The 16,449-nt window shown below is 39.9% G+C and overlaps 1 protein-coding gene across 1 annotated transcript in view; it reads left to right on the top strand.

The window, feature by feature from the left end:
• LOC126259941 (trans-1,2-dihydrobenzene-1,2-diol dehydrogenase-like) overlaps positions 1–16,449 on the top strand; it is a 111,230-nt gene that overhangs the window by 60,020 nt on the left and 34,761 nt on the right. The window contains exon 4 of the mRNA XM_049957037.1: positions 8,106–8,355. Coding sequence (XP_049812994.1) covers positions 8,106–8,355 — 250 coding nt within the window. The remainder of the gene's footprint in view (positions 1–8,105; positions 8,356–16,449) is intronic.

Here is a 16,449-nt window from a genome sequence, read left to right as displayed (position 1 = left end):
CGTCGTGGATATCGTAGAATTATACACTCCTGGAAATGGAAAAAAGAACACATTGACACCGGTGTGTCAGACCCACCATACTTGCTCCGGACACTGCGAGAGGGCTGTACAAGCAATGATCACACGCACGGCACAGCGGACACACCAGAAACCGCGGTGTTGGCCGTCGAATGGCGCTAGCTGTGCAGCATTTGTGCACCGCCGCCATCAGTGTCAGCCAGTTTGCCGTGGCATACGGAGCTCCATCGCAGTCTTTAACACTGGTAGCATGCCGCGACAGCGTGGACGTGAACCGTATGTGCAGTTGACGGACTTTGAGCGAGGGCGTATAGTGGGCATGCGGGAGGCCGGGTGGACGTACCGCCGAATTGCTCAACACGTGGGGCGTGAGGTCTCCACAGTACATCGATGTTGTCGCCAGTGGTCGGCGGAAGGTGCACGTGCCCGTCGACCTGGGACCGGACCGCAGCGACGCACGGATGCACGCCAAGACCGTAGGATCCTACGCAGTGCCGTAGGGGACCGCACCGCCACTTCCCAGCAAATTAGGGACACTGTTGCTCCTGGGGTATCGGCGAGGACCATTCGCAACCGTCTCCATGAAGCTGGGCTACGGTCCCGCACACCGTTAGGCCGTCTTCCGCTCACGCCCCAACATCGTGCAGCCCGCCTCCAGTGGTGTTGCGACAGACGTGAATGGAGGGACGAATGGAGACGTGTCGTCTTCAGCGATGAGAGTCGCTTCTGCCTTGGTGCCAATGATGGTCGTATGCGTGTTTGGCGCCGTGCAGGTGAGCGCCACAATCAGGACTGCATACGACCGAGGCACACAGGGCCAACACCCGGCATCATGGTGTGGGGAGCGATCTCCTACACTGGCCGTACACCACTGGTGATCGTCGAGGGGACACTGAATAGTGCACGGTACATCCAAACCGTCATCGAACCCATCGTTCTACCATTCCTAGACCGGCAAGGGAACTTGCTGTTCCAACAGGACAATGCACGTCCGCATGTATCCCGTGCCACCCAACGTGCTCTAGAAGGTGTAAGTCAACTACCCTGGCCAGCAAGATCTCCGGATCTGTCCCCCATTGAGCATGTTTGGGACTGGATGAAGCGTCGTCTCACGCGGTCTGCACGTCCAGCACGAACGTTGGTCCAACTGAGGCGCCAGGTGGAAATGGCATGGCAAGCTGTTCCACAGGACTACATCCAGCATCTCTACGATCGTCTCCATGGGAGAATAGCAGCCTGCATTGCTGCGAAAGGTGGATATACACTGTACTAGTGCCGACATTGTGCATGCTCTGTTGCCTGTGTCTATGTGCCTGTGGTTCTGTCAGTGTGATCATGTGATGTATCTGACCCCAGGAATGTGTCAATAAAGTTTCCCCTTCCTGGGACAATGAATTCACGGTGTTCTTATTTCAATTTCTGGGAGTGTATATTGGGAACGATCTATTTGAATATATTAGCAATGAAACGGACAAGTATTACAGTCAAAATTGCAATAGAAGGAAACTGGATTTAAAAAATGCCAAATTTTTCGACGTTACAGGACCCGAACTTAGAAAATGGTTTGAGCTTGCTATCCTTATGGGAGCTGTAAAAGAAGAGAGGATCGATGATTACTGGTCAACGAATCCATTGTTAGACACACCGACATTTCGGAAAACGATGTCCCGCAAATCATTCAGATAAATATTATCACTTTTGCATTTTTCTGACAACAATAGTAAACCGGATAATGCTGACCAACTTTTCAAAGTGCGATTCATAATCGATTATTTTTCCAAAAAGTTTAAAGAAACGTTTAATCTATGTCAAAACATCTCAATTGATGAAGGAATGATACCATGGCATGGACAGTTAAATTTTAAAGTTTACAATCCATCAAAAATTACGAAATATGACATACTCATTCAGATGCTGTGTGATTCGAGTACGGGATATTCAAGATATATTCCGGTGCTGGACAACCTTTAGCAAAAACAGTGGTGGAACTATTGACACCTTCTTATGGAAAGTGGCATCAGCTCTACATGGATAATTATTATAACAGTGTAGAACTTGCAGAGAAGACACTTGAAAAGAAAATTGAAGTTTGTGGAACAAAACGGTAAAATAGAGAATTTCTGGAAAAATTAAAGTGCGCAAAAGTCAATGTGTTTGTAGCCTGTCATCAACAGAAAGGTGACAAGCGGCCAGCGACAAGCCAAGTAATCCGAATTAACGCTGCTGGTGCAAGCGAATAAATTTGTATGAGACGTGTGAACGGTAAAGTGTTAAGTGCATTTACTACCTGTGACTCATCATTTATAGTCCTTCCATTAAGTTCATTAGTGATGTGTTCTGCGGCTGGTTGTCAGAAGTACTGATTTCTGACATTATGTGCACTTTCCTTGATTTTTTAATAATCTTTCTTATTAATTTTGAGTAGTTTTTGCATTGTGCGACTACTGCAGGATCCCTACTTGTTCTTGTCAAGAGATACATTTTAATTTTTCTTTCACAAGATACTTTAATCCCTCTAGTGATCCGTGGTCTTTTATGTGGATATTTAGTGTCCTTTCCAATTAGCTTGTGAACAAAGCTATTAATTTAGATTTGTCTGTAAAGATATTAATTTATTGTACATCTAATATCAAATAGTAAAAATAATACATAACTGTATTGCTGAAGTTGCAGTGCAGGTTGTTAATAGTAGATTTTAATGTAGAAATATTTACAGATACAAAAATTTTATAAATCTGTCACTCTTCAATACAATGTCTGTTCAGAAGATGATGAGGCCTAGCTGCTATGAAAGTCTGTAAAAGTTATCCAAATGACAAACGCACAAAATGGGATCAGTGCATGAATGTTCAGATGTAAGTACACCCATCACTGGAGCTCCGGAGAGGGGATGCTCGCATCTCATTGGCCGCTGTGTTACTGCTAGTGAACGTATTTGAAAGTGCGACCAACCAGATTGTGGCTGATACTGCGCTTACTTGTTGCTGGATTCTGAAATTTTCTAAGTCAGGCATGCCTTGTCGCTGGAGGGAGTATTGTCTTGCCATGTAGCATCAACAATGCTATAAAGCTCATCTGATCTGATATTTGGTAAGCTCATATTTTTTTCACCAAACAGCAATATGTGACTGTGTCAAATACCTTCCCAAAGTCGAGAAACATGGCATCAATCTGAACACTGTTGTCTACAGTGCTATGGATCTAACAGATGGACAGTGCGAGTTGAGTTTTGCAAGATCTCTGTTTGCGGAATCTGTGGTGATTTTTATAGAGTAGATTTTTGTTTTCCAAAAAGTCATAATTCTTGAGCACAAAACATGTTCCATAATTTTGCAACAGACTGACATGAATGATATAGGCCTATAATTATGTGCATCTGGCCTATGACCCTTCTTGAAAACAGTAGCAGGGTACCCTTCATTGCATCAATAATCTGCGATTAACTACTGCTGGAAGGGGGGCAAGTTCTTACGAATAATCTTATGTATTTCTCATCTGGCCCTGATGCCTTTCCATCACTAAGTGATTGTAGTTGCTTTTGTGTTCCACAATCAGTTATCTCAATATATACCATTTCAACATTTGGAAAGGAGGGACAGTGTTACAATCCCCCACAGTGAAACAATTTTGGAAGACCGAATTCAGTATTTCTGTCATTTTCCATTTTAGTGCTGGTATGCTCATTGAAAGAATGGGAGGTTTCAAACTACTTGCTGATTTTACATAAGACCAAAACCTCTTAGGGTTTTTACTCGTATCTGGTATCAAAATTTTTCTTTCAAATTCATTGAGTTCTTCTCTCATTGCTCTCTTTATGCTCATTTTTGTGTCATTCAGCTTTTATTTGTCAGATAGGTTTTGACTTCTCTTGAATGTATGTAGCTGTTCTGTAACACATCGATTAAACCGCAGTAGGTCTTTCCCACCCTTTAAGACATTCCTCGGAACACCATACTTACTAACTTTTCATCATTCCATCCCCCTTGCCCCCCACCAATTTTGCAGTCATCAGGAAATTATTTATAAAAGTAAAAATCTCTTCCCCTGTTCCTTTCTCTGACCTGCAGACCCTCAGCCTGCCTATATAATTCTAAATTATCTGCTTGTATTTGAGCAGCAGTTAAACAGAGAACCGACTCGTGGTAATAACACATTAGACCTTGTGGTGACAAACAGACCCGAACTATTTGAAACAGTTAATGCAGAACAGGGAATCAGCGATCATAAAGCGGTTACTGCATCAGTGATTTCAGTTGTAAATAGAAGTATTAAAAAAGGTAGGAAGGTTTTTCTGTTTAGCAAAAGTGACAAAAAGCAGATTTCAGAGTACCTGACGGCTCAACACAAAAGTTTTGTCTCAAGTACAGATAGTGTTGAGGATCAGTGGACAAAGTGCGAAACCATTGTACAATATGCGTTAGATGAGTATGTGCCAAGCAAGCTCATAGGAGATGGAAAAGAACCAAAGTGGTACAACAATCGAATTAGAAAACTGCTACAGAAGTAAAGGGAACTTCACAGCAAACATAAACATAGCCAAAGCCTTGCAGACAAACAAAAATTACATGAAGAGAAATGTAGTGTGAGGAGGACTATGTGAGAGGCACTCAATGAATTCGAAAGTAAAGTTCTATGTACCGACTTGGCAGAAAATCCTAAGAAATTTTGGTCTTGTGTCAAAGTGGTAGGTGGATCAAAACAAAATGTCCAGACACTCTGACCAAAATGGTACTGAAAGAGAGGATGACAGACTAAAGGCCGAAATATTAAATGTCTTTTTCCAAAGCTGTTTCACAGAGGAAGACTGCACTGTAGTTCCTTCTCTAGATTGTCGCACAAATGACAAAATGGTAGATACCAAAATAATGACAGAGGGATAGAAAATCAATTAAAATTGCTCAAAAGAGGAAAGGCCACTGGATCTGATGGGATACCAGTTCGATTTTACACAAAGTACGCGAAGGAACTTGCCCCTTCTTGCAGTGGTGTACCGTAGGTCTCTAGAAGAGCGTAGCATTCCAAAAGATTGGAAAAGGGCACAGGTCATGCCCATTTTCAAGAAGGGACGTTGAACAGATGTGCAGAATTATAGACCTACGTCTCTAACGTCAATCAGTTGTAGAATTTTGGAACATGTATTATGTTCGAGTATAATGACTTTCCTGGAGACTAGAAATCTACTCTGTAGGAATCAGCATGGGTTTCGAAAAAGACGATTGTGTCTATTTGTCCATGAGACTCAGAGGGCCATAGACATGATTTCCCAGGTAGATGCCGTGTTTCTTGACTTCCGTAAGGCATTTGATACAGTTCCCCCCAGTCATTTAATAATCAAAGTAAGATCATATGGACTGCTGCTTTCTTTGATAATGATCAAAAAGAACCAAATAATAGACTGCGTATGATAGAAGTTCTGAACGAGAGTTTAGCTAAAATTTTTCGCCGTTTGAAAATCTTTGCAGACACCTCTTTTGTACATTACATTCTGCACAGAAATTACTCATCTTAAATTTAAAAATCTAGTCAATTACCTTGCTTCATTTCTGACTGTATCACTATTAGGCATAAGAATAATATGAATATAAACATGACATGATATGTATATTCTTCTGCGTTTGCTGTTGTCTCACACTAGTTTCGAAGTTTATTAGGCAGACAGGATTTAAATGAGATAGCAGCAAACACGAAAGAATACATGGCAAAATGTTTTTATTCGTATTATTCTTATGGTGAAGAGAATACTGCATGTGATTCTCAATTCATAAAAGTTCCTATTAGCAACCATCTCTTCTCACAGGTAGGAAAAAATTCAGAATGTAGAGTTGGCCATATTGACAAACATCCCAAACAGTCTTGCCAGTCGGATTTTCATAGTACATTGAAATGCTGCTACATTTGAAGATGAACAATACGGAATTTGTATTTACTTCGTTAGATAATGTATGAAAATGCAGTGGTCGAAACTCGGGGTGGAGAAAAAAGTTCGTCTTCCACCTTTTTTTAAAATTTATTTACTGACTCAGAGGTTTTGGCACCAGTATTTATCTTTGTGCCTGCAAAGCGTGTCTGTGTAGCGCTACATATATTCGACGGCAGAAGTTAGTTGTAGCGGCACCTACCAACATTTTTCAGAACTTGCGCTTATTTTGCACTCAATTCTAAGCCGCAGGCGGTTTTTTGGATTACAAAAACCGGAAAAAAAGTGCGGCTTAGATTCGAGTAAATACGGTATCAGACCAATTGTGTGATTGGATTGAAGAGTTCCTAGACAACAGAACGCAGCATGTCATTCTCAATGGAGAGAAGTCTTCCGAAGTAAGAGTGATTTCAGGTGTGCCGCAGGGGAGTGTTGTAGGACCGTTGCTATTCAAAATCTATATAAATGACCTTGTGGATAACATTGGAAGTTCACTGAGGCTTTTTGCGGATGATGATGTAGTATATCGAGAGGTTGTAACAATGGAAAATTGTACTGAAATGCAGGAGGATCTGAAACGAATTGACGCATGGCGCAGGGAATGGCAATTGAATCTCAATGCAGACAAGTGTAATGTGCTGCGAATACATAGAAAGAAAGATCCTTTATCATTTAGCTACAATACAGCAGGTCAGCAACTGGAAGCAGTTAATTCCATAAATTATCTGGGAGTAGGCATTAGGTGTGATTTAAAATGGAATGACCATATAAAATTAATAGTCTGTAAAGCAGATGCCAGACTGAGATTCGTTGGAAGAATCCTAAGGAAATGCAATCCTAAAACAAAGGAAGTAGGTTACAGTACACTTGTTCGCTCACTGCTTGTATACTGCTCACCGGTGTGGGATCCGTACCAGACAATGTTGATAGAAGAGATAGAGAAGATCCAACTGAGAGCAGCGTGCTTCGGTACAGGATCATTTAGTAATCGCAAAAGCGTTACGGAGATGATAGATAAACTCCAGTGGAAGACTCTGCAAGAGAGATGCTCAGTAGCTCAGTACAGGCTTTTGTTGGTTCGAGAACATACCTTCACTGAGGAGTTAAGCCGCACATTGCTCCCTCCTATGTATGTCTCGCGAAGAGACCATGAGGATAAAATCAGAGAGATTAGAGCGCACACGGAGGCATACCGACAATCTTTCTTTCCACGAACAATACGAGACTGGAATAGAAGGGAGAACCGATGAGGTACTCAAAGTACCCTCCGCCACACACTGTCTGGTGGCTTGCGGAGTATGGATGTAGATGTAGCCTGATCCCACAAATGTTGCAAAGTTCAAAGAAAAGAGAAGGAAATAGTAATACAGGCCCATACAAAATCTTGAAATTGGCAGTTCCTGTATTTTTTCTTTGTTGCTGCTATTGTCGCCCTTTGTAGCTGTGGATTTTGAACTACTGTTGCAGTCTCCACCAGCATTCCTGTCACCACCTGTAAAGGGTGTGGGTGTGCTCTGGTGGAGGACAGTAAATCGATGACAGTAGAATCCATTTATTACTTTTTAACAGTTAGTATTTGTAGCTGAAGCCAATATCTGGTGAGGTGCTGAAAGGTGAACATCAACTCATGAGCCTCAACGGTGATAAATAATTTTTTTGGTGATTGGTGGGGGGAATTGATATTACGAGTAAGCGAAGTGCTCTCGTTCTCAGTTACCAGATGAATATGATCTGGGTAATTTTAGGTGCCGTGAGTTATGCTGCCTCAAGACATATAAACAGTTTCTGGTGTTCATACTTGGTTTACACCTCTTAATGCGTAGAATGTGACATGATGTAGTGAAAATCAATTTTTTGTTGCTCCTGGAAGCTGTTAGACAGACAACATGCAATTGGGACTGGCTAATCATTTTAGCTGTTTGGATACTGTACTTGCTGATTTTATTAAGTTGCCAAACTTAGAAGTTATCATGTTGTGTTCTTGCGAGTTATAACACTAAGGATGAAAGGCTTTTCCATTCCTTCAATAATGGTTCATAAATTGACTAGTTTGTATTAAAACTGCCACCAAAGTTATTGACTGAGATACACTTTCCTTATTTGTTGTTTGTCATATTTTGAAAGTGTATTGTGAAATTAATGATATTAATTAATTAATATTACTCTTCAGGTTGAAGGAGCTTGGTGGTGGAACTATACTTGATCTAGGAGTTTACTGCCTGCAGCTAGCTGTGCTCGTATTTGGTCCTGTGAATCCGACACACATTGTTGCTTTGGGACATTTAAATGAGTTTGGATGTGATGAGAGCATGGCATGTGTTTTAAAGTATGAAGGTGGTAAAACAGCAGTTCTGAGCACAAATGCCCGCGCACTTCTTCCAAATGAAGCATATATAATTGGGACTAAAGGAAGTATAAAAGTAAGTAACATAAATGTCATGTTTCATTTATCATTCATTTATTCTTTCACATAATTTGTTCCGTAAATCCCACATGAAGGAGAGCCTTCAGGGATGTGAAACTAGTCAACTTATACAGGAGCAATCACTGCTCCCTGTTTCTGCAAAGTACACTAACAACAAACTATGTCTGACACTAATCTATTCAAACTGTTAATTACGTCTAGACTACTTTATGTATGTATGTAAAGAGAAAGTCTGCTACCTCAGAAAAAGGGAAAAAAAAGCACTGCTTCTCCCTCCTATACTACTCAGCTTCTTTTTTCATATCATGTATTACTCTGCTGCTTTTTTCATATCATATTTAACCAAAATGTTTATGTAAATTTACACAGCCCTCTAACACCTTTCTCCGTAATAGCAAAGCCAGGATGTGTCTGTTACAAGTATTAGTGTTATGTGCAGTTTACATTCCCAAGTCCAAGTATTCTGATAATTTGTGGAAGGAGTGCATAATTTTTATTTTTAAATATTTGGGGATTTTTTTTTAAATTTCCCACCGCATGTCCACTAGCAGCCTGTTACAGACTGTTGAACCAGAACATAAAACTCCATTCTGAACACTGAAGAGGGATGTGTAGTCTATATGGAAATTATTTGTACTTCTGCTATTGTTGTTGTGAATTGCTGAGTTATCTTAAATTCTCTCTTGTTACTAACTAGAAATGCCATATACTGAATGCAAGAAGTGTGAAAAAGTGTTCTAAATGTTCGAGTAGTGTGTATCTAAGGCATAACATGAAACCAACCTATTATTCACCTATTGGGATGTGGGGAAACTGCCTAAAAACCACATACAGGGTGGCCGGCACTCCAACCACTCATCATTGATGTGGTGAGTGGATTCAGTCTGTGGCCAGCATACCTCCCCACTTAAACGTATGTGTCTACCCGGGCAGACCCCATTATGAGTACATATACTGATATGTAAGTGTAAGTGTCCCTAGGTCCCTGAAGAGGTTTCTGCAAGATGACAGGTTGTCAACTTTAGACCCACGGTGCCCCCTAATATTGAGTAAAACTATGCATGTTATGTTAGCAAGGCTAGTTTTTCGTGCTGTCAGTGTTTTATATCATATCTCCTAAACTATGTGTCATACAGTGATACAGTATTGCAGGTATGTTCAGAGGTATATGTGGATACTGTGTGCAAAATATGTTGTGAACATAGTTAATAGTAAAGAAGTAATGAATTAAAGCATTATGCCCTATACTGAAGATTGGTGGCATGGACAGGACAAATGCAGTAAGCGATAAACTTTTTTCTTTTCATAATTTTGTGGGGAAGTGTCAGTGCGAAAAAGTTTCATGAACATTTGAAGTTGTATGTTAAGTCTATTGACAGTCACTAAGTGCCCTCATTCCCAAATACCGGATGAATATAGTCTGCGTATTTGCGCACCATGAGCTATGTTGCCTCGAAGTACTACAGTGTAAAATTTGCAAATGGCTGTGGTGAAAGCTGTGAGTATGTTTTATATAGCATGGGTATGCCTTGAACACCATTGTAGAATGCCAGCTATTACCTCAAATGCCTCTTCATGATGGATTGTTGTCTTACTATTTTGTTTTGGTGGTCCAGATCCTCGTGCTACTGCTGTGCTTGAACATCCAGCTCTTCTGGACTTCATTTTGTGTTGCAGGGTATACTAAATGAAAGTTTTTAACTTCGACTCTGAGCTGTGAAATGACTTTGAATGAACTCTCGTGTAACTCTTCCATATTTTGACGTTTGTTACTTTCATTAACGTAGATTACAGTAGCTCAAATAGGCTATGTAGTGATGCAAGGGGTACCAAATTTGTCATAAAAGTCCATAAATTATGCAACTGATAGTATTTTTCAGTACAGGTATTTTGTTCATTCCAAGCAAGTATCAATTCGTGACATCATCGTGCAGACACAAGTTGACAGTAATCTGAATCCGTTTTAGCAGACTAATAGTTTCTTTCATGGGATAAAATTTTATTGATTATGAAATACAAGTTCTTGAAGTTTATTTAGAATAGGAAATGTTTAATTAGTAATTGCATGCCAGAATTTATCTGTTTAATATAAAGGTGCTTTGATTTTTGTATGCATGTAAAAAGTGTGAATTTATGTGTGGGGGCTTTTACTCTTAGATGAGTTACCACTTAGAGTGCTAAAAGTGCATGTGCACAGTTCACTGACCTGTGTGGTGAATTTCATTTTGTGAGTTTGAGCCGAACAGAGACAAATCCAGTTTCATTTAGACTTTATGTGAGATAGACACATCACATTATTACAAAAAGTCGTTTAGCCCTTCAGAGAAAATTGAAACCTGCGCATTCGATTTGAAACACGTTACACACTAGTGCATGATTGAGCTTTCCATTAAATTGTGTATAATAATTGCAAACATGCTTGGACTTAATGCACGAAGTTTGAAATTATTTTTTGAGACAAATACTGATTTTTGATAAAAATGAACTGAAAATTTATTCAAAATATCAAGGTTCTGTTTTAATTTGGACACATATAACCTTGTTGATCACATTGCTTAGCAACACTGTAATGCAAATCAATTCATTCATTAGAATGATTTGCGATGTAATAAGTCCCATTACACATTCAAACTGTTACACGGAATTTGCTGATCGGATGAGAGTATAAGAGTGTTCTTTTCCAGAAATGCCAATAAACGAGCAGTTTAAAAAGTTAAATTACCAACTGTTGTGTAACTTCATTGATATTGCATTTCACTGATGAACACCATTCTTATTGATATATGGACATTAATTTCAAGTAGACTTTGAATACTCACCAAGACTGCCAAGCAGCAGTTCACATCACAACCAGTAATAAATGCCAATATAACTGAATGGGCATTACTTCATTAAAACAGCAGTCAGCTTCCAATTCTAGAATAAACTGTACCAGGTGGAATTACTAAAATCTTGTGGAATTATTATAAGGTTTATCTGAACACTTCTATCATACATTATTATTTCACATTAACTGGACAGATTGTTAGTCGGAAACGAATTCACCCACCACAGATTGTCCCACCCCACTACTAATTTTTTATCGTGACTCTTCACAAGAGATCTCAAGAAGCCAGGATCAAGAGAGCCGGTAGATGCTGTGCATTTGCTGCCAATGTACCTTGGCCCTCCAATAGTATCTGTACCAAAATAAAGCAGTGCAGACAGTCTCTAATTTTGTCTTACACACTGTTTCTACCTATTTCCTCTATTGCAATGATCTTTTGCTGGGATGATTCTTCAAAGTGGACCAGGATACTTACTAAAACATCCTGATACACTACAGTATATGTGCAGTTTCTAACTGTAACACCGAGCGAGGTGGCGCAGTGGTTAGCACACTGGACTCGCATTCGGGAGGACGACGGTTCAATCCCGTCTCCGGGCATCCTGATTTAGGTTTTCCGTGATTTCCCTAAATCGCTTCAGGCAAATGCCGGGATGGTTCCTTTGAAAGGGCACGGCCGATTTCCTTCCCCATCCTTCCCTCACCCGAGCTTGCGCTCCGTCTCTAATGACCTCGTTGTTGGCGGGACGTTAAACACTAATCTCCTCCTCCTCCTCTAACTGTAACACTTGTCTTAGCATGTTAGATCTGTAACATAAAGTATACCTCTTAATGGGTAGATTATGGTAGAATTTTAAGTTTGGTTAGTAACTATTTTGAATTACTGAAAATAATTTTTTTTTTTTTTTTTTTTTGCCCGTGGAAGCCATTACATTGGAAACATGCAACCTTGATTAGGGCTCATGTATTTGGGGTTTGTGGCTTAGTAATATAGATTGTTACTCACCACATAGTTGAATGACCTTAATAAGCATTTTCTTTCCTATTCTGCTTGCAAATAAAGCAAGAGAAAAATACTGATGTTATGCCTGTGTATGAGCCTCAATTTCTCATATCTTGTCTTTGTGGTCCTTATGTAAAATGTACATTGGGGGCAGCAGAATTGTTATGCAGTCTGCCGCAAATGCCGGTTCCATAAATTTTCTCAATAGTGATCCTAATTCAGAACATCGCCTTACCTCCATGGATTGCCATTTGAATTCACAAGGCAGCTGTGTAGTACTTGTGTGTTGGTCGAAACTACCAGTAAGAAATCTAGCAGCCCAGCTCTGAATTTCATCAATGTCTTCCTTTAATCTGACCTGGGATATCCTAAACACTTGAGCCATATTCAAGAATGGATACCACTAGTGTTCTATACACAGTCTTCTTTATAGATGAGCTACACTTTCCTTAAGATCTTCCAGTAAATTGAAGTCAAACATTTGCCATTTCCACTACCGACCTTATATGCTTATTCTATTTTGTATCACTTTCTGACGTTACATGTAAATATTTAATTAACATGACAGCATCAAGCAGTGCACCACTAATAATATATTTGAGCATTACAAGATAATTTTCCTATTCATCTGCATTAACTTACATTTTCGTGCATTTAAAGAAAGCTACCATTCATCGCATCAAATAGAAATTCTGTCTAAGGAATCCTGTATCCTTCGACAGTCACTCACTTTGACATCCTACCATACACCACAGCATCATCAGCAAATGATGGCAGATTGCTGCCCACCCTGTCCGCCAAATCATTTCCTGAGGCACTCCTGACAGCACACTTGTCTCTGATGAACACTTGCCATCCGGGACTCTGTACTGGGTTCTATTACTTAAGAAGTTTTCGAGCCACTCGCATGTCTGGGAACCTATTCCACATACTCTGTTGCTAAGATGCTGCTTCGTCCAGGTTTGGTGAAGACCTTTAAAGCAATACTATTTCAGTTTCCTTAGCAGAACTGCATAATTTTACACAATCAGAGACCTTGACAAGATCACATAAAATTGCCAACAGGGTAATTTTTATTGTTTAGTTCTAGAATTGAGTAGCGTAGATCCTACAGTGCCTTCTCGTTACAGTTGCCTTCATGAAAATCAGACTGAGCTGTTAAAAGGTTATTCTTGGCAAGATGGTTCAGTAATCTTATGTTAGCTATCTTCTCCAAAATTTTTGATAACACAGGAAGGATGGAGACTGGCTTATAATTAGACATCTGTTGTCTAGCTCAGCTTTTGCATGTTCTCCAGTCTTTCAGGAAATATGTCTTGGCCTCCTCCACAACATGAATTCTGAAAACATAGGTCATGTGAAACTCAACTCACTTTTCTCATGACACACCGAAAGCCCACATATCAAGGCAGTCAGGTGCATGTAGTATTCCTCAATTTATGAAAAGCACTGGACTCAGTACCACATGTACAATAATTATAGAAATTACTATTGTATGGGTTTCCAGTGAAATTTGTGACTTGTTTTGAGAATTGTTTGGTAGGGAGGCCACAGCAAGTTATTTTGGATGGAGTGCTATCAACAGATGAAGTAACTTTTTGTGTGCCCCAGGAAAGTGTGTTGGGATCCTTGTTCATGTCATATATTACTGACCTTGTGGACAACATTAACAGTAACCATGTACTTCTACATCTTCATCTACATTTATACTCCGCAAGCCACCCAACGGTATGTGGTGGAGGACACTTTACGTGCCACTGTCATTACCTCCGTTTCCTGTTCCAGTCGCGTATGGTTCACGGGAAGAACGACTGCCGGAAAGCCTCCGTGCGCCCTCAAATCTCTCTAATTTTACATTTGTGATCTCCTCGGGAGGTATAAGTAGGGGGAAGCAATATATTCGATACCTCATCCAGGAACGCACCCTCTCGAAACCTGGACAGCAAGCTACACCGCGATGCAGAGCGCCTCTCTTGCAGAGTCTGCCACTTGAGTTTGTTAAACATCTCCATAACGCTATCACGCTTACCAAATAACCCTGTGACAAAACGCGCCGCTCTCCTTTGGATCTTCTCTATCTCCTCCGTCAACCCGACTTGGTACGGATCCCACACTGATGAGCAATACTCAAGTATAGGTCAAACGAGTGATTTGCAAGCCACCTCCTTTGTTGATAGACTACATTTTCTAAGGACTCTCCCAATGAATCTCAACTTGGTACCCGCCTTAGCAACAATTAATTTTATATGATCATTCCACTTCAAATCGTTCCGCATGCATACTCCCAGATATTTTACAGAAGTAACTGCTATCAGTGTTTGTTCTGCTATCATATAATCATACAATAATGGAACCTTCTTTCTATGTATTCGCAATACATTACATTTGTCTATGTTAAGGGTCAGTTGCCACTCCCTGCACCAAGTGCCTATCCGCTGCAGATCTTCCTGCATTTCACTGCAATTTTCTAGTGCTGCAACTTCTCTGTATACTACAGCATCATCCGCAAAAAGCCGCATGGAACTTCTGACACTATCTACTAGGTCATTTATATATATTGTGAAAAGCAATGGTCCCATAACACTCTCCTGTGGCATGCCAGTGGTTACTTTAATGTCTGTAGACGTCTCTCCATTGAGAACAATATGCTGTGTTCTGTTTGCTAAAAACTCTTCAATCCAGCCTCACAGCTGGTCTGATAATCCGTAGGCTCTTACTTTGTTTATCAGGCGACAGTGTGGAACGCCTTCCAGAAGTCAAGGAAAATGGCATCTACCTGGGAGCCTGTATCTAATATTTTCTGGGTCTCATGAACAAATAAAGCGATTTGGGTCTCACATGATTGCTGTTTCCGGAATCCATGTTGATTCCTACAGAGTATATTCTGGGTTTCCAGAAACGACATGATACCCAAACAAAAAACATGTTCTAAAATTCTACAACAGATCGACGTCAGAGATATCACAGGTGATGCAATTATCTATAATGAAGTACCATCTGAAAGAAGCTGCATCAGTATTCAGTCAGATCTCGAATAACATTTCTAAGTGGTGCACAGTTTAGCAACTTGCTGTAATTGTTCAGAAGTCTAAAATTATGCTCTTCACAAAAGGAAAACGTCTAATACCCTATGAATATTGTATACTAAGTCACAGTTGTATTCAGTCAAGTCATACAAATACCTGGGTGTAATAGTTTGTGAGGATATGAAATGGAATGATCACATAGGCTTGGTCTTAAGTAAAGCAGGCAGCAGACTGTAATTCATTACTAGAATTTGTGGAAATACACGGTCTACAAAGGAGACTGCGTACAAAACATTTGTGCAATCCATTCTAAAAAACTGCATAAGTATGTCGGACCCATACCAAATAGCACTAATGGAGAGTAGAATAGATACAAAGAAGGACAGCAAGAATAGTCACAGGTTTGTTCAACCCTTTGGAGAGCGTCAAAGATTCTGAAAGAACTGAACTGGTAGACTCTTGAATATAGACACAAACGATCCTGTGAAAACTTACTTAGAACGTTTCTAAAACCAACTTTAATGAAGGAATGTATTATAATCCCCTCAGTATCTTTTCCATAGTTACAAAGAGAATATTAAAATAATTATAATATGCACAGAAACATTCAAGCAATCATTCTTTCTGTGATCCATATGTGAATGAAATGGGAGGAAACCTAAATCACTAGCACAATGGAACATACCTTCTGTCACACACTTCACAGTGGTTTCCAGAGTATGGATGTAGATGTAGACTTATTGGCTGGTTACAGAGATAATTCAAGGTTGGTGCTACCAAGTCAGCACAGTATGCTAGTACTTTGGCTGGGATAACCTTACAGCCAGAAGAGTCATTACTTTTAGCGACCTAATGATTTTTTTGATGCCTCTAACAGGTCACTTGGCAAAACAGATGTCTGATGATGAAATATACATTGCCTGTCTAAGTAAGAATATTAGCTTTGATTTCAATAGATTGTTTTTAGTGCCCATGTTCTCAGCTGATATTAGGAAGAATTTGTAGAATTTAGTAGCCAATTTCAAGTTATCTGTTTCATTGCTACTGTTATCTGTAAGTTGAACATCATTTGTTCAGTTTATTCCTTATGTAATAATGCTCCAATTTTTTCTTGACTTGTTCTTGGAATTTTGAATATTTCATGCATGGCTTTGGCCTTTTGGGTGACATGCTGAATAACTTTGTGATATTGTTAACAGTACATATTTAAGTTGTGATATGAGCTGCTTCTTT

This window comes from Schistocerca nitens, chromosome 5 (genome assembly GCF_023898315.1).
Source record: "Schistocerca nitens isolate TAMUIC-IGC-003100 chromosome 5, iqSchNite1.1, whole genome shotgun sequence".
NCBI classification, from domain to species: Eukaryota; Metazoa; Arthropoda; class Insecta; order Orthoptera; family Acrididae; genus Schistocerca; species Schistocerca nitens.
Note: the sequence above shows the minus strand (reverse complement) of the source record. Positions and strands in the feature narration are given on the sequence as shown.